Below are 25,113 nucleotides of genomic sequence, written 5' to 3'. Positions count from 1 at the left end.
CCTCCCTTTGCCTTAAAGAATTCAGCAACAATAGTTCAACTTTTAGAGTTGCTTTTTGTTTTTTGTTTACTTATTCCCAGTGAATAGTTAGGGACTAAACAACAAAACAAAAGGAATATGCAAAAAAGAATATGCAAAAAGAGCTGGAACCTTGAGCTATCTTGTGCACATGAAGTCACAAAGACAGATGCAGACAGTGTTTTTAAGTTCTTAAAAGGCTTGTGCCCTTTAATGTGGGAACAGCCCATGCACATGGGGACAGATAACAAAGTCATGAGGTTTTATTGCAGGAGGATTTCAGTTCTGGCCTCTGCTAACATAAACATAATGGTAGAAACCGACTGAGAGCCGACTACAGCTATAAAAAGTCACATTTTCTGTCTAATTTCACCCCAATGTCTCTAAAATATAAAGTCACTGGCCCTTATCGGGTAAAAATAAATGAAATTGAATTGTTCAGGTCACAAAACCACAGAAACCTGATCCGGAGGCACTTGTGTAAACAGCAAACTAAAAGCAATGTGAGCTCAATCAGCCTGTGTCATGTGCCTTCTTAACTTGGCAGCCTATTCAAGAGGAATGCATTTGAGAGGGCGGGGAGCAGAGGGGGAGGGTGTGTGTGTGTGTGTGTGTGTGTGTGTGTGTGTGTGTGTGTGTGTGTGTTTTAGCTAGGCTCTGGTAATGGCTCACTTGAAACCACTGTCGCTGCCAATGTAAGAGAGGAAGAGAAAGGAGGGGAAAAACGAGAGGGGAGACCAAAAAGAAACGGGGACATGAGGGGAGAAGGAAAACAGGCAGAAAAAGAAAGATTACTGCTTCTCCTTCATTCTGCTCTTTCACACTGTGCATTAGCAAACACTGTGGACGTGTATGCAACTTTCTGTGTAATTTTCTTGTTGATTTTTGTCGCAAACACACACACACACACACACACACACACACACACACACACACACTCATGCTAATGAAGCCATGTAGATTCTGGGCGAGCGTGTGTTTCAGTGTGTACGTGGGTGTGTGTGTGTCCGCTGCAGTGCAGTGTGAGGTGTGTACACAGAGGCCAGCAGCATGTGACTGCCAGTCATATGACTCTTTCGGGAACTCGTGAGCGAGCAGCACTGCAATCATTCCCTCCCTCCCTCCCTCCCTCCCTCCACCACTCCAGTTTCATCCCTCTCTAATTCCTGCAGCTTTCTTTCTCTCTTTTAACACATCCACTTCTTTCCTACACAAAATTCATCTTCTTTTCTAGCTCCCTCTTTTCTTATATTCTACCATTTCCCAACCAACTCCCCCCTTTTCTTTATTCTACAGTCTCACACGTCCCATGCATGCTCCATCCATCCCTTCTTTCTCTATTCCTCATTCTCTCTGACCCTGTGTGCTTTACTTGTTCCTGCTGTTGATCTCTCTAATTCCTCTGAGTTGACAAAAAACAACAACAAAAAAAGACAAAAAAAACAGCCATCATGTGATAGAAGTCACACTGTAGCTGGCAAAACCCTAACGATGCAGAATGCACCAAAAATATTGACATCACACCAGGCACACACACACACACAAACACACACTTTGCACAGACTCCTCTTACTGCAGTTCTCTATGCAATATCTTATCTTAAAACAAAGACACACACACGCACTGCATAACTCTTCTTATTGCGGTTCTCTATCTGGCACCAGGCCTATCCAAATGTAGTGCTTCAGTGAATCCATGTGTATGAGTTACGAAAGTTGAGCAAACAGACAATCCAATTGTCAAAGTCAGGGTGTCATAACACAGCAGGAGTGTGTATCTGTGTGCGTCTGTGTGATGGAAAGGTTATGGACGTGTTAATGAGGCAGATGGACAGGCAGACAAGAGAAGGTGAGGCATGACAGGGAGAAATCTGGTGAGGGGAAAAAAAGAGACAGGCCAAGGAGGAAGCAAAATGGCAGGTCAAACACATAGGTGAGACGGAGGTGGAGGTGGAAAACGAATCATGGGAGACAAAGACAGACAGGAGGGACGGAGAGGTGTCGAGTGACAAGTTTGAGAAATTGTGAGACACCACGAAGACAGGTAGAGTACGGCAGGGAGAAAAAAAAACAAAAACAAAGACGGGCTGAGGTAGAGGGCGGTCCGGACAGGTAAAAGGAGATTCAGGAGGAGAGGAAGATAAAGCATGCATTTTCAAAATGGAGATGGGGAGAGAGATTTAAGAATGAAAGAGGATTAGAAATGGGTGGATAGGGACACAGGGGACAGAAAGGGCAGGCATGTAAAGATAAATAAAAAGGTAAAGACTGATTTATAAAAGCTCACAGAGATAAGAAGGAAAGATGCAGAGGACAGTAATCAGAATCAAGAGACAGAAAGACAGAGAGGGGATACACAGCTGATTTAGAGAGGGAAGATGCAGAGTGGGAGGAAAATTTAATGAGGGTGAGACCAGAGCGGAGACAGATGAAGACAGATAGAGACACAGAGAAAGACAGACAGCGAGTGACACGGCTGTCATGTGAGGATGAAAGAATGCTGCTTACACATGGGCTGTCAGCTGAGGCTATTATTATTGGAGATAAGAGCTCCAGAACAAACCGGTCAGGGTCAGACACAAACACACAGCAGCGTTATGACAAATATTAGGCTTGGCATTAAAAAGGAAAAAAAAAAAAAAGTGGTGAGCGTGTGTCACCGTTTGTTGAGGAAAAAGCAGGTGCACTATGGGAGACACCATATACCCAGAGCTGGTTGTCAAAAGACATAATTAATGTTTGAAAGCTATTGTGGCACACACCCTGATAAGGACTGCCATGTCGTAGTGAAACAGCTTTTATTATCACGTCTCACTGGCCGAGATGGGTGTGTTGACAATTATCCGTGGCTGACGCTCACGCACTCACTGACACACAAATTAATTACCTGTTTGACATAGTGTCAAGGTGATATTTGCCTTCGGGACAGCCTTGCCGTGGAAACTTTATCATAAGACTTGCTGGCATCCAATGAGTCAAAAGGAGACCAGCGCTTTTGTTTTACAAAGTGCGGAGATAATAAAATTTTAGATACTAACAAGCGCTCATTCAACTGGTAATTGTGACTAACGTAGTTTTGGTGAGACAGGTGATTTATATTTTTAATCCTACAAATGTATAGGTCATTTTAATATTAATAGCAAAAGGAATTCTGTTATTCACTACTGCCCTGTAAAAACACGTAAACAGGACATGCACATTGTCCGACGGGACACATTCCCTGCCTTCCACTCTTGATCCGGTTGTCAAATGCTGCTCACTGTGAAGCAGTGCGGCATCCTGCGGGATAAGCAGCATAAGGTGCAGCTTGTGGCTTCCAATGGTCATGAAACGGTCATGTGACGTCTCTTTCATGTCACGCCTCTGCCCTCTGTTTCTGTCTCTGTGTTTGTGCTTGTGTCCGTCTCTGCTCTTATCTCCGATCATCTGTTCTGACTGTAAGCTCTAAAGGTCAAAGTTTCTGCAGATTCAAAAATGCCAAATAAGATTTTAAAACCTTTTATTGAATCCAATAAAAAACTAAACAACAGCACCTGTGACTGAATAAAGCTCACACAGGTAAAGGGTGATATACAGGCAGAGAAAGAAAAAGGTAAAACAGGAAATTATCTGGTAAAGGACGTGAAAGTTGACCATGTTTGGCAAAATTATTTTCACTTCTCATTTCAAAGAACAGCTTCTCTCCTGCCTCAGTTCACCCCTAACTTTACATCAAGACTTGTAAGAAACTGTTTCTTTTCATCACCATCTGCAAAACCAAGGGTGGGCCTCCCAGTTTCAACACACACACACAAAACAAACATGTGACTCACTGTGATCGGGGTTTCCTCCGTGCCCCTCTTTTTGGCGTTGGAGTCGAAGAGGACATTTCTGCCGCGCCTCTCACAGTCCTGGTACACTATCAACCTGATCTGACTGGGCTCCAGCTGGGGGATTGGCCAGCTAGGTGGCAGGAAGAGCAGACACAGGAGAGAGGGATCCAAAGAGGGAGAAAGTAAAGATGGAGACAGTAAAGTGATGTAGAAATAGACAGATTGGGGGGAGAGAGGTGAGAGAGAGGAGAGAAAATAATGCAATTAGTACAAATTAACTGACAAGGCGGTGGAGATCAGTGAAATGAAAAGGAGCGAACGGGAAAAGCGAGGAAACATCTCGCATTTTCCTTAAACATCTTTCACGCATTCTCTGAGAATACAGGAAATTTGCACATTAGAGACAATGAGGTCAAGCACCCGTAACGAAACACTTCCAAAACAATCTGGTGCAGCATGGTACTGAAAGAAGCTTTGGAGCAACAATATAGGATAACTTCTTCCACTTAAAACACCAATTCTGAGCATTAACCTTGAACATTATCAATTTGATAACCCAGTACATTTAAAATGTATGCAGCAGAACCAGATATGTATTTTTTAATCTATACATTCCTATTTCTTAATTCCCAAAAGACCTATACATTGAGTTTGATTTCTAAAATTGCGTTCCCCCTAAAGGCTGATCATGTTGTGTGGCTGTTTAAGCCATAGTTGAGCTCTGAGTAAGTATTTCTGCAAGGCATCTGCCAGATATTCACATGACCAGAAAACTGGCTATGCTTTGGGCAGGAGGGAAAAAAAGTCAAAATGATGTACTAGCAAGCTCTAAATAAATCAGTGTGAGCCTTCATCCCTCCCAGTGGGCATGGCAGAGTCAACAGACTCCATACCATGGCTACCATTCATCCATCTCATAACTCAACCAGTGAGGAGCTGAAGCAACAAAGATATGCCAAGCCAACCTACCACCCACCCACCAATGCTTCAGATTTAGAGGGTACCCAGATAAAAAGCAGCCACTCACTCCTGACTATCACTCGGCTGATTTTATCCGAGATATCCAGGGGATCCGGGGGATATTTGCCTGTGCTTGACACATTATGTTTGCAGCTCCTCACTGCTCTACCTTTTCAGTTACACATGTGACAGTCACCCAGTATAACCAGTCTGCAGCTCCAACACATGAGTTGAGGCATGATTCATACTTTACTCAAGAAAATGAGCTTTACTCTATGTGCAGTTGTGGAAGGGAAAACCACTGTATCCACCAGTGTCCCTCCTGAGGCTGTTCTCAACTAAATTAATTTTATGCAATCGACAAACAGCTGCAGGATATCATTAACCAAATGATAAGTTCATTGAAATTCAAATATCTGTCAAACTGTATTAGATGTTTCTTTGCAGATGCAGATCTCTTAACAGACCTTCTTACTACGAGCGATGGGATAAAATAAGATTTAAAGCCATATTGGAGACTGGGATTTTTAACTGTTGTAGACTTCGGCAGTGTAAGATTTCTTCTGGCAGGAAACACCATCCAACAGTTAAGTAACAGTTAAGCGTTTTTTACTGGCAGCCCCTGCTCCACGGCTGTTGCTAGGTAACCTGCTTTTTCATTCAGCTCATCTTATTTATGTTGGTCATCTCAGGCAATATTGTGAAGAATGTTGACGCACATTTACACCTCACTGTGGCTACTACCAGGCCTTCACAGGGCTCTGGCACTCCCTCTGCTTTTGGGGAAAACTGGGTCCCTGGTTGATTTAGTAGGGGCTATAAAGATGACAGAGGTTTGGACCGACAGATAGACTGGCAAGGATTTCTGCCTGACCTGATGGATAGATGGGTCAGGCGCATGGACACAGAGCTGGACCTAAATATAGCCTTTTATTGGGGAGTAGTGGGGGGGCGTCATTAAACACAAGTGTTTATAATAAATGGGTTGATAGGGAGCGGTGGAAAAGGAACAGTTAAGTCCATTTCACTTGTCAACAAAATAGCATGCATAAGCCCACATTCAAAAACAGCTTTTCAACTGGTGGTCAGTGAGCCTTGACAAGGCAGGGAATACCTTTGGTTTGCTGTATGCTCCTGTGTGTGTGTGTGTGTGTGTGTGTGTGTGTGTGTGTGTGTGTGTGTGTGCGAGAGAGAGAGAGAGAGAGAGAGAGAGTCCATGTGTACATTGCCATGCATGTGAGCTTCTATTTACCAAACACTGGTGTCAAAGTATGGCCAGCATTCTTGGAGGCAAAATGATTCAGCCTTGCGGGGAGTAGGAGGGAGGGAGTCATGTGCTACAGCCTGCGGCAGTGTTTAGTTGTCACACCAAAGTCATTGTCAGACAGGGCCTTAAGGGGCAATCATAAAAGAGCAACTTTTTGGGGGACTGATTGGAACAACACTGCACAATGAACTGCTTCACCATTTCTGCATGGAAACATCTCCAGCACTCAATCCTGTAGCTTAAGGATTGAGCCTGTTGCCTGCCAATATGCACCAAAACCACCATCTGAATTTAAATGAGGCTTTGTGGGCATTTAACAAAAGGAGCCAAATTTCACTGCATGCCATTGCATACAATTGTCTTATATAGTTAAGACAACTTTCAGATTTAAAAGGTAGATAAAATATACTGAGTCAAAATTTGGTAACATTAGCTAACCTCGCTGGCAGTGTCAACACTTCCTGAGGTGGCTTAACAATTGAGGCGTATCATAGCTGTTACATTAAAATGTTAAACTATTATTGAAGTGGCTTTTGGCATAAAAAAAAAAAACCTGTTAGACGAAACAGGGGTTGCCTTGAGGTCAAGCCAATGCTGAAACTGCAGAATAATGCCACTTTCATTGTGTCTGCAGGATATCTAGCAGACAGACACCTGTCTCTGTCTCTGTCAGACACACATTCAGAATAATATTTACCACCTTGTGTCTTCCTGTCACTGGTAACGCAGACTCCATCTGCATAGGAGGCTCCATTGGGCCCCTGTGGACCTAGCCCAAGTATTACTGACCTCTTAGGCATGTAACAAGTTCTTCTCACAAACCAAAACATGCACCATTTGTTGACACTTGGGTTTATTTTCCAGGGTACACTGGTGGAGTCGTGCCACGCAGGTTCTTCATACACAGTTGCAAGGTTATTGGTATGCTAGTCCCAGGTTGCTTGGAAGATTTTCTGACAATATGCTCAAGAAAAAAAACAATAACTTGCGAGAAACTTCCAACAGACTGTCATCTTATTCTACTTAAAGACTAATACAGTTATGTGTTGACTTGTCATTGATTAATCACTCAACATACATCGTCTAACCAGGGTTTGCTTGGTTTAAACGCAAGTAAGATACTACTCTTTTGTTTAGACCAACAGTTAATCAAAGTAAATGTTGGATCACACTGCAAAAACATCTTCCCCTCTGGTTTATATCTGAGGGAAGACCTAACCTCTTACCCAGTCTGAATGTTAAATGGGTGACGTAATGCCTGCCTGGCCTACATAATGATCTCTAATTGCATTGTTTGAGGCTGGGTCGATATTCAGCTCACAGACTTGTGTGTAAGATTACACATCAGGCGGTCGTTTTAGTCCGTCACATGCCTCCTTGCAACTGGACTACTGCCTTTCATGACTGGTTTATTTATAAATTTGACTTTGCTGTTGGTTTTCATGTGTTCAGCTTATGTGTATCTTTATGTGTTTCAGTTGACAGAAGACAGATAAATAAAATTCTTGCAGAAACAATCTCTGAAAGAATTTTTGCAACTATCAATAACTGATTTAACCTTCTGAAACCAATATAAGTTGTTCTAATACAATTTTAAATTAACAAAAACTAAAGTTGCTCAGAAGTTGCATGATCTGGTCAAATGTGGGTGCAACAATTCCAAAAATAAGACGACGTGTTGTTGTTTTCAGATCAGCCCAGAGGAGATCTGCATAATTTGACACCAAGTTCACTGCTCCCTTTGTTTTAAACATAACAGAGAGAAAACACAGAGTGAGAGATGCACGGAAGAAGGAATAAACACAGGACAGAAAGCTAGAAAGACTGCAAAAAAAGAAGGAGCCCTTTCATCAGCAGCAGCAAACACACAGTGAAAGATGTTTCCTAAAGTAAAGAAGCTAAAAGAACAAAAGCTGGGGACAACTGAAGAAAATAAGACCGTTAAATGAGAAAATGCAGCTAAAGTTAATAGATAGAAAACCAGCTGAGTTTAGATATGAAGAGAAAAGGTCATACAAAAACAGAAACACAAAAACATCTGGCAGACAGAAAAGCATTTGAAAGAAAGACAAGGCAGAATGAGAGCAAAGGAGGAAGTATCCCATCAGTGAGCTTGTGACAGTCACAGCGCTGACAGAAGAGAGGGGAGTCATTCATAAAAGCAGCACATGACTTCATGACTGTTACATACTTGTACTGCTTTGACCTCGATTGTCTGAACCAAAAATGACTCAAAAATTCTCTCACATATAGGTTTTCATTTCTTTAAACAACCTGTTGATCTTAGAATTTTAAAAAAATCCCTGACGACAGTTTTATTTAGGTTACATTTCAAATGCCAAGACGACAACAAGCAGGGCCTTGGCATTTCTAAATGATTCACCTTCTTCCTGAACAAAAGTTTTCCAATCACAGAAATGTAAATCAGAAACGCTTTTAACTCCACCCTAATACCACAAAGCCACACAGTTTCTCTTTCCCACATCCACAAACAAAAGATGAGCTTCATCACAAACGCTAAGCTTCATTACATAACACCGACCTCGAATGACAGAATCAATCTTTAAAACTACGGCAGGACTACCTCAAACTGCAAGTGCTGTCCACAGGTTGCTAACACTTAGGCAGAAGACCAAACCTAAAAGACACAACAACACAAACAAACCTCCTTTGACCAACACTACCATGCCCACTTGGATGCACGTAAGCCTGGTTAAATATTAGCGTCTCCTACCTGGGCATCATTGCGAGTCTGCCAGTCTTTCCCCGGCCCTCTCCCTCTCTCTCTATTCCTCTCTCCTCTCCTCTCCCAGCCAAAGCAGGGTCTAAGAATAGCGGTGAACTAAATTCACACAACAACATGAGACTGTCAGGTGATCGCAGGAGCACTGAGTGCTGGACAGTACAGAGGCAGCAACAGCAGCAAGCCCCGGACTGCTGACTGCCACAAAGCACTGTGATAAGAGAGTGACAGTGGGGGATGTGTTTGTGTGTTGTTTCTTAATCCCTCTCTTTTTGTTCCGCTCTCCCTTGTGTCCCCCCCTCCGCTTCTTTCTATCATTCGGTCTTCCATAAATTTAAAACAAGAATACGTAAATGTACACTTCGTCCTCTTGACAAAGAAGTGTTAGAAGAAAGAGCAGGCAAACAAACAGCTTAAAGAAACCAGACTCTTTCAAGTGAAAGCTTGTTGATTCCTCTTTAATTCTTCCTTTACAAATACATGAATGGTGGTCAGTACTGTGAGAAATGGTTAGATGTGTTACAAGTGGCAGCTTACTAAAGTCTGTAGCAAAGTAGGAAAGTGAGCAGCAACTCAAAGAACTGAAACTTTACACAGATCTGCTGAAAAACTCAATGGGTTATCATGCAATTGGGGATTTTGGGTTAGGTCTGAAGTTTGACGCCTCATCATTTCATTACTACAGGAACCTAAAAATACGTTACTCTTCCAGGAAGTTGAAAACTTTTTTTTTTTTTAAAAAGGTAGCTTGGTCAGACCATCCCAATGACGTGAGCTCAACATTCTGTTTCATTCTCTGTATTAGTCTGGACTCAATGCTGCCCCAAAAACATTCCAGAGATTAAAATCCAATCACAGCCAATGAGGGATCCAAACCATAGATGGCAAAGTAAGCAGCCAATCAGGGACTGCGTTGTAGCTGATGACATGAAATGCAGGCCGCAGCTTTCAGAACAGTAATGGTGGCTCCCCACAAGTACTAACTCTAACATTAGTAAACACAGCAATAAGTGAAGCTATTGCAGAAATAGAGTCAATAACAACAAGTAAACAAGAAAGAGAGCATGCTTTCGCTGGGTTTCTTGGGGGAAGACGTCGTCGCAGTATTTCCGACTTGATTTGGCAAAAGCTTGATTTATCAACTGACTCCATTGGTGATGAAGAAAACGCTCCCCTGTGTTTTATTACGCTGACTGGCTGTCAAGACGAGTACTCCCGCCAACTGAAAGTGTTAGGGGCGGCACCAAGCCCAGAGTAATACAGAGAGTGAAACAGAATGTTGAGCTCATGTCATCAGGATGGTCATGAATCATTTCAGATCAAAATAGTGTCACCAAAATGGGCCATTTTCACATATTATGCAGTGATACTAGCAAGACAGGCTGGCTGCAGGAGGCATAAATTTGTGTCTCTGAGATATTTGAACATTCAATAATACAAATTTAACATGTCAAGTTGGGCTGTATCCAATTTGTTGTTATGTCAGTCAAATCAGATGTGCCTATTAATACAAAGTTACAGAGTTTGAAAGTTTGAACGAAGTTCGGCGGGACGTTCAGGGTGACAGTGATATTCACAAAATATAGTAAACAAGCTAAGTTAGCCTTCCGAGCTAATGCATGCTAACTATGCAAATAACACATTGGAACTGTGCAACAACATATTTTTGCTGACACTAAACATCAAACAAAAGCCAAAGACTGTATTGTATTAGATTTTTTTGTGAGCTGTTAATTCACTAATTCGAAGCAGAAGGCTGACGATAACACTATCTCAGAGCCTGAACAGGCAAAGCCTCTTCTGCTTCAGGCAGCTGCCTCCGTCTCACGCAGACTCAATCTGGGTACGGGTCTGCAGCTGGCTGTACCGGAGAGCGGCGTGAAAGTGAGAAGCACCCACTCTGCAGCTTATTTTGGGGAGTGAAAGACCTACACTGTACAATGACTAACAAAAAAAGGGAACGTTCGACTTACTAAGTATCTTGGTCGACCGAGGGGTCTCTGACTGATGATTCAAACCTTCGACTTTCAGAGCGAAGCCATAATCTCTAGGCTTAATTAACAGCCTAAGTAAAAATCACTAGGACTAGACTGTAACAAGAAGATAACAATATATCAACATCTAACATGCAACTGTGGTTGTATTTTATATTTCTGGCTTTAGTTGAAGCTCTTCTTAGCTTATACACCTTGATAACTACTATTACTAACACCCACAACACCTTACTTAACACCATTTATGTTTCCACAGACACTGATATTGTAATATAGTTGTGCAAAAAAATGGTTTTAGGGAACATTTAAGTACACCCAAGTTGGGCATCTACTGTGATGCACTGAGAATTTCAATTGCATACCAAAGGGAGCCACATATGTTGATACTAATCTCTGATTCGTGGAGAAACAAGAAAAATTATTTCATTTGACAGCGATACAGTCTGCAAGACTCAGGGAAAAAAGCATCCACAGCTGCTCCTGGCTGAGGTGTAAAGGTCACCAGAAAGCAATCATGTTCCTTGACTGCAGTGAGTCTGACATCAGCCTACTTAGTGACCTCAACGAGCCCTCACTCTCTCTCCACTGCCACTGGAACATCTGTGTATGTGTGTGTGTGTGTGTGTGTGTGTGTTAGTGTTTGTCAGAGACAGAGAGACAGTTACATAAATATCACCTCGGTCCAAGCTGTGTGACGTTCTTCCGGCTGTGTGTGACAGAGGTTTCTGATGGGTCAAGCCTCAACACGGTATTTTTAAAGGCATTTTTATGCCATTTCTGCTGCAGGCAACAGCCGACGCTCAGCGTATTTGTGAACAGTCAAAATCTATTTCATGACAGATAAAACAGATCTTTGACTGTACATCAATTACATAAATGACAACATTACTACAGAAAGAAATCAATCATCTAGCGTTCTCACCAACATGCTTTGCTGGGTTGCATCATCACATTTAACTTGTAAAGTCTTGTACCAGCTTAGGGTAGTTACAGTTTCACTGCAGGCCCCTGTGTTGTAAACCAGTGCAGGTGGTTTGACAGATGTTGATCAGACAGACAGCATAAAGGGGCAAGAGAGGTGAAAGCCACTAACACCGAGCACAACACATGCATATAACATAAGGAATAATCTGAATGAATTACGGCTTGTTTTCCATAAGGGCAGACTGCTCTGTAGGCGATGAGGCCAAGAGAACATTGCACAGCAGTAGTGCCAAACTGATATCTCAACACTCTTAAACTGATTGCATTGCAACTGAGTGTGTTTTGCCACGCGTCTCACATTGGTCCCTGCACGTTTGCAAAAGATGCATCACAGGCTTAATACTCATGTATGAGTCCCAGCTGCACTGTTGATTGCAAGCAGTAACTCGTTGTGAGCTGTCATGGTACTTTCCCATGATGGAAGTGCTCTACTACTACTCAATATGCATCACTGGAGTGACACAGAGGCACGGTGATCACATCTAATTTTTGGGTTATCTGCAGCCTTGTGGGGGCACTTTCTGCACGTACAGTCTCAGAATTGCACATGCGAATACTTCCCACGGCCTGCCTGCTTGTCAAATTTAAAACCTTCCATGTAGAGATTGCTGTACCTGTGTAATGCTATATGGGCTGAAAATTAACCCCTAATGGAGGGAACACGCCTTTGCTGCAGGAGAGGCCAAGTCCTAATTTATACAGGGTGAAACACGATACAGTCCTCGTCACAGTGACACAACTGCTCCACTTCCTTGAGCTAACAATTATATTGCTCTGAGTAAGTTCTAGTAAACAGCAACTCCCTCAAGGAACTGGCCCACACGGTCTGAAAGCACCTGACTGCCTGCATACCTGCTGGTTTATCTGCTGGTTATGCTGCATTAAGGACTTCTGCATTCCTGTAATCACATGACTCTGACTTGGTGGAGATGCAACAACACCCTGAGGTTATTGCGCTCACAGCTACGTTCAAACAGAGGCTCATATCAGCTGGAAACAAGCTGTACGTTTACACTGTCAAAAGAAGTCCAAGTCATAGTGGTTGTAGACAAGAGACAAAGAACTGTTAGTATATATCCTAAAGACGCTAGTTGAAGAAGAACACCACAGGGATTTTTATGGCTGGAATTCCCAGCAAAGTGTTGGAACAAGCTATATTTATATATAATGTGTTTGTCTTTACACTGTGTGTGTATGTATGCCTGTATTCTCATGACTATGTGTACACTTTGGCTTACTTCTGTGTCACAACTTCTGAATCAGCAACACATGACAGAAAGGGAGTGATGAGAGTAATGAGTGTATGACTGTGTCTTACAAAGAATCACATGAACGCATCATAAGGCTGAACAGGAGTGGCGGAAACTATGTGGAAATTAGAGTGGGAGATCGATTTTGCTTTCAAGGTGAAAAGCAGATTTGCCTCCATAATGCGTGGAATGAATATAAAACTTTTTTCCTCTTTCCTCCAGTTAGCAATCAAAGGGACAGAAAGTGTCATATGATAGACGTGATGAACAGATCAGCCTTAAAGCAAAGTGACTGCTGTCTGTCAGCACATCCTGCCTCTCTGTCACACCACCTCCTTCCCTGTCATTTCTCTCGTTCTCATCTAAACTGAAAGTAGGCTAATTAGGTGATGTGACTTTTTGGTTTGACTTTCAGGATCCCAACAGACAAACTAATCACGCTGCTGATTATCTATGGACGTTCGATGCTGCGTGACTTTGTCTGCCCCGTGCTGATAAGAGTTTCACAATTTACTAAACAAGGTTGAATGTGCACGTTTTATTCATAAATTTACCTTCAAGGCAATGAGCATCTCGTATTCCTTTAGGATGGAAGTTGTCGTCCAAAGCACCTTACCATACTCTGATGACACACTTACAGAATAGGTCATTGCAGTGAAAACAAATGGACAGATACGAAAGTATGGGGGCAAAAGCTTGGACAAAGATTAGAGGTAAATCCTCACTGGTGTTTACTGTAAATAACAGAACCAAGATAGGCAGAAACAATGTTCTACAATGCAGCCCTTTCAATAGCGAATGGTCCTAGAGAAGAGATAGGTCTTATCTTAGAAGAAGGTATTCTCAAATTATGGGCTTGTGTTTTCTCTCCTTGCCCCAAATTTCCCTTTGAGTTTTTAAATTGAGGGTCGCACAAAGATCTCTACACTGAAGAGTTCAAATTGCTTTTTGGGCATTCAGTAAGCAGCTCAATTGCTTCATTAACTTAATCAATAAATCAGCATGAAAAGCAGAAAATCAATGCCACTGTACAACAGCTAAATAAACCATCCAATGAAGTCATTTCTCCTGTTGAAATTTAAAAAAGGTACACCATACCTGCATCTATTTGTGTGAACATTAATACTAGCTAAATAACAAATGTGTTAGGAACCAAAGTACTGTATAACGTGGACTAATTAGAGTATGCAGTGTACCCAACTCCAGACAAACAGCAGAGTCACAATGAAGGAGACTGGATGTGGAATGTACGTAAACTGCATAATAGTTAACATCATTTGTAGAGCAACACAGTCGGCAGTCAGTAGTATGCATTCCACTTTATCTTTGCGCCGTTTGTGAGGTCCTGCTGCCCACAGTATCATGTATCAGCATTAGCTGTGAAACTGGAAACTGATCAGCAACAAACATGTGATGATTATTGTGATACTGGAAAGTGTTGAAGCTGCAGAAACGCGTCAAAAAAATAATGACTTAACATTCAATTTACTTGGCAAGTTCTCTGTTTGTCATGTGTTGATTGGTCATCATATCATATGCCAGTTTACTACAATCTAGAATGGCCAACAGCCAGACAATAATCTACAACAACCAACTATAAACCCAGAGCAGCACAATAACCTGCAGAGTGTGTAACATAGGCAGTGCTTGAACTGATGTCCTCACAACTAAGAGGACAAGCAGGCCTAACTACATGTTAAGCTGACATACAAGCACTCACCAGCATGCTACTGTGTGTGTGTGATGTGTGTGCAGCTTTTACATAAAACTATATCTTTACCATGACCCTGCAGTTCTGAGAAGCCAGAGTGTGGCCACTTAAAATAGCCCTGATAGGAACCTGATGACAGCCGCTGTCTTTACAGAACCCTGGCAGGCTTGTAGCATTCACACACATGCACACAAGCACACACAGAAGAGAGCAGCCTTGGAATGCAGAGCTATAATATACAGCATATATATGAATCCATGACACTAACATGCTTTGAGTATGCACAAGTCATAAAAGTACTGAGTGTGAGACAAGCAGACACACACACACGCCTATCTGCTCTTATCCAACTCTTTATGCCAGTGACTGAGAACGCAGCCATGTGATCGTCCCACAAACATGACAGCCTGAGATTGATGAAAGCCTCACATGACACCCTCGGTTATGAAAGCACGCAGTGGAGGACGGACACCACGCCAATCAGGAACCTGAAACACTACTTTTCCTGTAATCTGTCAAGGAAAAAGCATCACTATGAATAAACCTGATGTGGTGTATCACTTTTCTCTCTCAAATATAATCTAGTAGAATCTAATCCATATTTTAAATTCACCACAAGGTTTTAGCTTTTTTTCCAGAGTAATACACATTTCATACCAACTCCAAATTGCAATGTGAGTCAGGTAAAATCTATTGGCTGGCTTATGAAATAACATGTTTTCACAGTTTCTCATTTAGAAAGACTGTGATATGGGTCTAACAAGCTATACATAAAACTGCAAAGTAAAATGTTCATCCTAACAGCACAATGCTTAGTCAATCACTATCATCTCATTTGTATAAAATCACAAAAGAAATACTTCACTTTAGCCCTTTTTAAACTCATCTGATTTGGGTTTTGAGGTTTTATAAAATGGTGTGTGAAAACAAAAAAACATCGGCCCACACCCATCCCATCCTCTCTCTCGCTGACACACACACACACCCTCGTATCTCAGCACAAACACAGCTATATTGAGTTGTATGGCGCAGGTCAAGAGGGAAGTTTCCTCAGCAGGCAGCAGTGGCAGGGGGCAGCCAGGAAAAGCAGTCTGGCTGTGGGTGGGGAGGACAAAGCTATTGGCTGGCGGTCAAGCCTCTGACTGGCTACAGGATGAGCCAGGAGCTCTCAGTGTAATGTACAGTATGCTGTCCCTGGTCAGGTGCTGCAGCCAGGGAAACCGGAGAGGCTTTTTAGGCTTTCCTCCGAGGGTCAGCCAACCTGCTGCCCTCTGTGGTATTCTGGAGGGCACAGTACTGTGCTGTGGCAGAGCTTTGGTGATGCATTATGCAGGTCAACAGGGTTGCACAACAGCAAAACTTTTTTTTATTCATCACATGTGAGGCTTTTGCTAGCATAGAACCCAGTTAGATCTCTGATGGTTTTATGGTGCACAACACTTGTTGGGCTTTTTGGGTTGTTGTTATTTTGATGTAAAATAAATGATCCATCAATTTTAGATAGCAAAATACACTAAAAGTAATACAAAATGCACCCAAGAAATATATGCAACTCTCACAGCTCAGGGGCTGCAAAGTATTACAAAGTATGCTGTACAAATTAGTGGTTTCCTGATTTCCTAATTTGAAGTTTATCATTTCATCATCCTGAACACACACACTCTCTGACCTCTTAGTGACAAGTGAAGGCTCATGTAAGTATTTGGCTGTGGAAGGTTTTTGTTGAGGTGAAACATATGGGAGCTCTACTTGTTTTATCATTTTCATCAGGGACAGCATTATTCTGGGAGAGCCAGAGGTGTTGACGTGAGTGTTTTCAAAGTCTTACTTGAGATGGTTTGTAACACCATACCCAGCCAGCTCAATTCATAATATCTGCTCTCTTACAGAAGCAGTCCTGAGTGCAAATAAATACAAGCTGCAGTTTTTAAAACATTCATGAGTACTGTGAACGTCATTCATCACCACAGTCCACGTCTTACCTCATCCTTTCCTCTCATCTGTCCATCGTCAAACTTTGCCTGCTAAATTCCTGACCATCCAAACTCTCCTCTCTGCTTTCTATTATATTCTCATCTCCCATCTTCTATTCTTTTCTTCGACCTGGATGTACTCAACCTTTCCCATCTTTTTACACAGTCTATCAAACACATACACTTTTAAAACAAACCCTCTCATTCCCCACAATCCCTCATCTCTTCAACTATGTTTTCTAGCCTTTTCCTGCTACCAGCCAAGTGTCCTCACCATCCATCTCTCCTTCTCCTTGCCTTTGTCTTCACACAGTTCTGCCCTCCCCCGAGCAATTCATCCCTGATGAATGGGGAGCTCATGCCAGAAGTATGAAGAGCACAGCTGACCACTGAGTTAACAGAAATGCCTGCTGCCTGCCTCTTTGCTCTAGGATTGAAACCAACCAGCCAACCACACACACACAGCATTTATATCAGTGGGCGCAGGGCACCTTTATGACCATGGAACGTGCACTGGAACAAACGTGGGCCAAAGTGCAAGTAGCACCACGAGGAGGTGAGCTTTCAGGTCCTTTGGTAAATATATCCACCACAGGTGACGGGCCCGGAGCAACATTTTCCAATGCAAGTGTATTTAAAACTTAAAAAGGGCACTTTCCCCTTGGTGACAGACTTGACCCTGACCCAGAATGTGTGTAGGAACATACACGGGGAAACTGCAAATCAACTCAGGGAGTATAGAGTATCCTACTCGCCAGCTCAATGATGCGTTACTGCAGTCAGATTGAATTCAGCTTTAGGACATTGCAATACCAAGTATTTGTGCTGCTTATAGTGACATTACATGTCACACTTCACCTGCACAGACTGCCATTATGAACTAAAAAACAATTATGGGCAATTATTCTTCCACTAGATGCAATATATTTTAAAACCAGCAGTGCCATCTGCTAAGGATGCACAATAACGTGGTAAGTTTATCAGTGCTGGACAATGGCTGCTTTACAACATGCCTAATGCAACAATAATCGTGCATTTCATTAAAGCAGGCATAACATGAGGGGTTTAAGGCTAGAAATCAACGATGGTGTTCTGTCTTCTGCATTTGAAATTGAAGCAATTCCCACTCATCTGCTTTGTAGATGTAGACTGCAACTAGTGCAGTGGTAAGTACAAAAATATGAATATATTATCTTGCATTTGTTCTAAGCATCACTGGCATTAAGGAGAAATATGGAGGTATTTGTCTAGTTTACACCAGTGCAGTGTTTCGTACTATATCAGGATTTAGTATCTTTCGTTTGAGCTGGGCATCACCGGTGTAAATCAGACATGTGACTTGTATATTTCCGTAAAGCGATACACCATATTGGTCGCTTTGAACACAACTGATTGCAGATTTTATTCAACATTCTTCATCCTTACACTATAGTATGTTTATAAAGGCTGCAGCCCGGTTTGCAGTGGATCTGTCTGTCATCAATGACCGACTGAGATGATCACATGTGCTCCAACACAGAGCACACTGTGTCCTCCTCTGCTGTCTGACGGCACTGACGATGAGTACAGTACCGTCGCAGGACTGAGAGACAAGCCAGCTGTACTTTGTTCCAAGTTATCAGGGGTATAGCTCACGATAAGCGACAAAAGAGCATGACTGTACTGCCTCGGCTGCCTCCTTCTTGTCTTAATACCACGCAGGCTTAACTGCAAAGAAACACAAAGGGGGGACACTGGGGACACAAAGGGGAAAGGAGGACATTGCAACTTCTAAACGACGATAGCGATAAACCACGCTTCAGGAAGAGAGGACGCCGTTATAATTAACTTATTAACACTTTATTAATTACAGCAAAGGAGCTGTAATAATTGTGTAAAGGCGGAAAAAGTGCTAGCCAGTGAGGCAAGTCGAGTCCCGACAGGAGACAAAGCGGCGTGCAGCACCCCCGCTAGCGTCTGGTAGCTAGCATTAGCATGTTAGCTAACCTCACCAACAACAGGCACAACCGTTGACTGTCCCCACACTTTGCTCCAACCATTCCACATTCACAAAACTACACGGCATTAATTCGTGAAGTGGCTGCGAGTCCAGAATATTCACCACGTCAACAACTCTGTCATGCTCCCAGACAGCGGAGCGAAAGTCGTAAATAACGTTAATGTACAATCTTACACACACAAACCAGACACACAGCGTACACACACACACACAAACAAACAAAATAGCTACCTGAAAGCGGGGTCCTCTTTGCTACATCTCGGGGGCGGCGAAGAAAACGCATTTCTCTTGTTGAAAAGTTTCTGGAAGAGAGTCGGAGGCATTTTGTACCAAATTAAATTCGGTACAGAAGGTCTCTTTTTCTTTTCAAATCCGAGAGCAAATCTTGTTCCTTGTAACTGTCTCCATGGGTGTCACAGTCATATGACAGGCATTAGTCACGGGAGCTGCTTGGTAACCCACTACATTTTTCTGATTGGCTCACCGGGCCCTGCTGCTACTACAAATTATCTGATTGGCTGATATTTTTGGCCCGGTACCACGTGGTCAGTGGATTCGCTGTGTTGATGTTTTGTCGGGAATCGTGACAGCATGTAATTTATGCACAGAAATCATAGAAGTGCGTCTGCTGGGATGATTAAAACACACGGCCGAAGATCCTTAAAACACCCGCACGAGATGTGAGTTAAGTGCAGACGCAAGAATTGTGCAAAACAAACACACAGTAGTATCCAGAAATAATGATTTATTTAAGCTATGAAACCTACTGTACATTCATTTATTTTGCACATTGACTTTTTTTGTAGAAATACATTTTACTCACACATACAGAAAACAGCAAAGTAAAACAAACTTACATTTTAACTTTTAGCTTACATTAAACACTTAGATTAGGGGCGTATGGCATTGACACATATACTGAAAGTAAATACAAATACAGAGAAACACACACAACATATATATTCCACAAACAAAAAGAAAAACAATTATTGTTAGAAGAGAAAAGATGGCTATGTAAGACGATACAGCTCTGACATCTAGTGGCCATTTTGCACCACACACTTGTTGGACAGCATGTAGACATGCAACATTTAAGAAGGACATCAGGTCCTGGTTTCACTGCTTACAGTGTGTTGAAATAACACATTAAAAAGTGCATTTTTGTAGCCAGATGTACTTGAGCAACAGTTTAATACAGTATGCTTTGTGATAAAAATAAAGGCTAAGATGCAATGGAGGTTGAAGGGTCACTTACACTATGTCTGCACCATCAGTCTATACATCTGTCAGTGTGTGGCATCTCTTTGAATTCCCTGTATATTTTTAAGTGCATCACATTTCATTTCAACATTTAGCCTCACACACTTCTGAGTCGTGCCATCTTGTTTTGAAGTACTCAGATTAATCTTTTACAGGATATTTTACATACAAATCTCTTTGATTACGGGAGAAAGCCCAGATCTTTGCCCCTGCAGGCTAATCTGTGTACCCAGGAGCTATGAGAGGAAACAAAGGAGCACTTTTAAGTTTGACACACCTGTCCTTCATCCCCTTAAAGAACGCATCCCTGTCACTTTCATTGATAAAGTCAAAGAACTTGGCTTCCCCCGGGCTATTCTTTACAGGCCTTTTCAGCGTCACCATTTGTTGTAATTCCTCTTCCTTAGAATTGAGCTCACCCATTCTGGGTGTGCCTGTGTCTGGCTTCATGTGCTCAGTCGGGCTGGATGTTTTGGCCGGCTCACTGGAGCTGTGAATGGTTAATTTGGTGGCTGGGGTGAGTTTTGCTTTAAAGGTCTCAGCAATGATGGGGCTTTTGAACCACACCTTCTTTTTGTACACAGTGGGCTTTCTGTTGGTGAGCTGAGGGAGCAAAATTATAATTGACAATGAACATCGTCCCTCTTACTTTGATTATTTTAATTAAATGGTGTACATCATATTTTGGATGGAGTAGATAACCAGGGTTTCTTACTTTGGATGGGGTTTTCCACTTGAAGGCCGTCTCTGCAGAATGAAAAACAAAATCATTATATTACGTTATTATTTGGAGCACTGGGGCATTGTGCAATCCGATTAAGATACATGTCTCACTCTGTGATTCTTTACCTGATTTAAATGAGTCTGTATACATTTTGTTCTCAGCTTCAGGTACTCTGTTTTTGCTTCAAAGAGAAAAGACAGTGATTGAACAAGTTTGGTCATAAACAGTAAATGCTGGTTAGTAAATCTTTCTGTGTTAGTGGTTTGATTCCATCTGAGCACTGAAGACAGACTGGGAATCGACTCCACTAAATGGTGCATGTTAAGTGACTTTGCCAAGAAGAAACTGACAAACTTACTTGATGTCACAGTTCGTCTCAGGGATACTGGTAGAGGAATCTGCAGACAAAGGTTTAGTTCTTATCAGACGACTGCAGGCTGTTTAAATTAGGCTACATACTAATGCTTAATATTCATGAGTTTAAAATTTGAATCCCATCAGACTACCAAGATCATACCTTAAGTTACTACAGAAATTAAAACCTTGAAATCATTTTAACACTTCAATTAGTTATTGGCTGAAGGGGCAATATATTCACATTTTATATCGATATGGTGATGTGAGACTAGATATTGTCTTAGGTTATGGATATTGTTATAATGTAAGTGCTGTCTTTTTCTGGTTTTAAAGGCTGCATTACAGTAAAGTTATGTGATTTTCTGAACTTCACAGACTGTTCTAGCTGTTCAATAATTTGCCTTTACACACTTAGTCAATATATCCACACTACAGATGATTATTTATCAAAAATATTTTATGAAAGCACCAGTAGTCAACCCTAGAATATCATTGCAGCATTGATATCAAGGTATGTAGTCAAATATATTGTGATATTTGATTTTGTCCATGTTATGCAGACCTAATTAGCGGAGGTCTAATTATCTGAAAGAATCAGTGCACTAGCCAAATAAAACACTCTCTCTGCTGTGTGTGGGATTTACCAGTGATGTTAGAGAGGTTGGGGGGCTGATGCATGTGGATGCTCTGAGCATGGCTCACATCCAACAATGTGGAGTTTTTGATGTGAAGATGGAGATCCAGCAGCTCCTCCTTGATGGGGAAAGTCAATGTTTCCACTGAGGAGAGGAGTGAAGAGAAGAGAGATTAAAAACTAGAACAGAATAACCTTACCTTCTGGTATGTAAGGTTACATGTGGATAATCAAAAATTGACACACACCATTACTCTCCCTTCTAAAGATCTCAGGGGATGGAAGACTGCTGGAAGTTGTAGAGGCAGAGTAGCAGTCTTCCTCATCTTCATCCTCAGAGCTGAAAGTTGTGTCCGACTCCATGCTAGAGGACATGATGCTCTCCAGAGTCACAGTCAAGTTTTGCTCTTTTCCTTTACCTGGCATTTCACCACCTTTAAAAGCCTCTGGCTCCTCAGGAGTCGGGGGACCTGCTGGTGACACTCGGTGGCCAGATTTTTTATTAGCTGGCGCGGCAGGCAACACGGCTTTGTCTCTGGGGTTTTCAGTCAATGCAGGGCCGCTCAAGTGTAACACAGAGTTGCAGTGGACAGGCTTAGTGCTTGTCTGTGCGTGAAAGATAAGAATTGAAAATGAGGAGAGAGTAAAAAAGTTTGAGAAACCTTGAAAGAAGCTGAAATGAAAATTGTAGATTTTCAGAAATATGAGATGAACTGTGTGAACTGAGAGGGTTGTTTAAAGCAAACAAACCAGGTCCCCTACCTCATACTACACCCTTTATCCTTCCCATGTAGAGAACATAGTTTAGATAGGTAGATAGATACTCACCAACATTGGGTTGGTTAGTTTGACAGTGGGGACATTCATCTCCTTCACCTCAGGTTCCTCTGGAAATGCTTCATAATGCCTGCTGGGAAGAACTCTCCTGAACTCTAAAACAAGGTTAACATAGTTAAATAAAATCAAACTAAAACTAAAACTATGTGTGAAATAAAAAAAAGTTAAATAAAAATAAAAACTACACTCAAGAAAAAAAAGCAAACCAACTGAAACAATAGTGTACTTAAAAAGCGAACTACAATAAAATAATAATACAGAAAATAGATTTAGTTTTAGTCTTTATTTGTTCAAATTGGCACAAGGAGGCAAACTTGCATGTTTACTGAGATTGGCTGAGATATCTACATGACTGTGTTTTGTTTGTATGGTAATACCCATCTGAAACTTACTCAATTTTGTCCTTGACAAATACCACCTATATTATAAACTTTAAAAAAAAAACTTAATTTAATACTAAAACAAAAAAAAACTAAACTAAAACAAATTGTAAAAACTAAAATTAAATGAGCAGACCCACTCTACTAACTAGGCTAACTAAACTGAACTGAAAACAAAAATTAAAACCAAAATAAAAAGTAATGAAAAATACTAAACTATAACAACTTTGCACTTAATGTTTTTTAAAGGTAAAGATTGTAGATGATAGTAGGTAGATGCAGCAAGGCTAATTAATTTACCTACAATGACTAGTAGGCTACATATAAATTTCTCCTAATGCATTGATACAATATAAACATATTTAAGAAGGCTAGTCAAACACTAAAATGAGAAACATAAATTAATGCTGACAAACAAAATGATGTTCAGCCCATAGCCTAATTAATTCATAATGAAATACCTTACTAATTGAGCAAAGGACAGCAGCTGGAAACTAAACTGGTCAGGTGGCTAGTAACATAGGCCTAATAGTTCGCCAATATACCGTGGGAAAATATTTTTTATAGAGAAAATATCATTGTCAGTGCCATTTATAGCTACAGTGTTTTTCCCTTACTTTCTCTGGTGCTCAGTGCTGGTCTCACGGGTGTATCTCTCTTGTTAGGTAATCCAATGTGACGACTGACTCTTACTCGGTTCTTGTGTGGACGCATTGCGGAATGAAATTAATGTCCAAAATGCGGTACGAAACAGACGCTATCCTGTGTCACACTAGAGGAACTGTTGCTAACACTTTATCCTAAATGTACAGGGCCTAATGTTATATTGTAAAGACTAAAGGAGCGGCGGTGGATGCTAAAGACACTGAAACTTTTCCACTCAGCTCTCCGTGTGTTGCCTAGCAACGAGCACACCTGTGGAGTCAATCAACCGATGACGATTCCAATCTGCGTAAAACACAACACCCACTGTTGTCGATACATTTTTTATTTTGAAAGTCTTTAACGGAAGTATAAGTGACAACAGTTGACGCATATCAGAAGTGGAAATAGTTGTATTAATAACAAGATATATAAGAAAGTACCTATACATTTACTCAAGTAGGTCTATTGAAGTACAGTTTGAGACCCAGATGGCTGTAATACTTTCTATCTCAGCACCAACTTGCTGAATATTTACGTTAGGGCTCTCAAATTTTGGCCCAAAGTAACAGTATTTGTCGAGTACAAATAGCAGCTTTTAAAACTTATCCAACTATATCATATAAGTCATTAATTTATGTCAAATACAAGGAGTTTCATTGTTACAGCTTACCCCATTACTGAGGTAAGCTGTAACAATAAGAGTGAAGAATTAAAAATTACAGTTACAAAAAATACACATAAATAGCCTATAAAATACAAACAGACTGAAAACTTTATGACTGCTGTGAACACAGGGCAGCTGCAACTGATCATCTGTCGTTGATGTTTTGTATTTATTTATTTATTTCTATTCATTTTTTGCAGCATCTTCTCAATGCCACACAGCAGATAGAGTATTATTTGGGGACAGACCTTACTGTCTTTCCCTGCCTCAAGCACACCCCTATCGGGTTATATTTCCACCACCTACTGTGTCATGCTGAGAAGAGGAGTAAGATAAATGGAGAAAATGTTTTTAGTTGTCATTGTAACACTTTAATAAAATGAGTCACAACCATCCCTGCCCTGTCAGCCAGTGTTTAGCTAGCTGTAGCAGCATGGTGGTTTGAAATGATCAAAGATGAAATGCCTCATATTTTAACTAAGAGACTGCTCTCTAATCTAATATACATAATTCTAATTTCAACAGTATCAGTACTGATCAAAATATAGATTGGGTCCAGAAAGTATACTAAACTTAGTTTACTTTCCTGCTTGAAAATCAGTAATTTGGCTGTAAAACCTACCTACGCAGCAATGAAATTTCACATGCAAGGTCAGGAAGAAAGGGGTCATAGGTCATCCGGTCTTGGTGAAAGTGGTGCTGTTAAAACCAGTCCCTGTCTTTTACTTGAGTATTTCCATTTTATGTTTCTTCATATTTCTACTCCAGAAGGAAATATTGCATATTTTACTCCACTGCATGTATTTGACAGCTTGAGCTGTTTTTCAAAATAACCCTTCACATAAAAACATATAATAAATTACAATACATAGCTTACACTGCTTGTGCGCTATAGGATTGAT

General features: G+C 41.3%; 2 protein-coding genes across 4 annotated transcripts in view; both read right to left on the bottom strand.

Annotated features, from left to right (window-relative positions):
• fnip1 (folliculin interacting protein 1) overlaps positions 1–19,129 on the bottom strand; it is a 42,792-nt gene extending 23,663 nt beyond the window's left edge. For 2 of the 3 annotated variants that reach the window (XM_033641483.2, XM_033641500.2), the window contains exons 1-2: positions 8,791–8,949; positions 3,830–3,959 (exon numbers count right to left, since the gene is read on the bottom strand). In XM_033641483.2, the coding sequence (XP_033497374.2) occupies positions 3,830–3,959; positions 8,791–8,918 (258 nt within the window). In that variant the 5' untranslated portion in view covers positions 8,919–8,949. Of the gene's footprint in view, positions 1–3,829; positions 3,960–8,790; positions 8,950–18,941 lie in introns of those variants that run through there. The other variant, XM_033641491.2, reaches the window with a different exon arrangement.
• Positions 19,130–19,445: 316 nt separating this feature from the next.
• On the bottom strand, positions 19,446–23,832 carry LOC117246348 (uncharacterized). Its single transcript, XM_033610204.2, has 8 exons — positions 23,520–23,832; positions 22,514–22,617; positions 21,934–22,291; positions 21,696–21,830; positions 21,053–21,092; positions 20,820–20,875; positions 20,686–20,717; positions 19,446–20,573 (listed from the first exon to the last, which is right to left on the bottom strand). The coding sequence occupies exons 1-8, from the start codon at positions 23,614–23,616 to the stop codon at positions 20,187–20,189; spliced, it is 1,209 nt and encodes a 402-aa protein (XP_033466095.1). The 5' UTR covers positions 23,617–23,832; the 3' UTR covers positions 19,446–20,186.
• Between the last annotated feature and the right edge of the window lie 1,281 nt (positions 23,833–25,113).

This window comes from Epinephelus lanceolatus, chromosome 11 (assembly GCF_041903045.1).
Source record: "Epinephelus lanceolatus isolate andai-2023 chromosome 11, ASM4190304v1, whole genome shotgun sequence".
NCBI lineage: Eukaryota > Metazoa > Chordata > Actinopteri > Perciformes > Serranidae > Epinephelus > Epinephelus lanceolatus.
The sequence above is the reverse complement of the archived record's forward strand: the minus strand, read 5'-3'. Positions and strand labels throughout refer to the sequence as shown.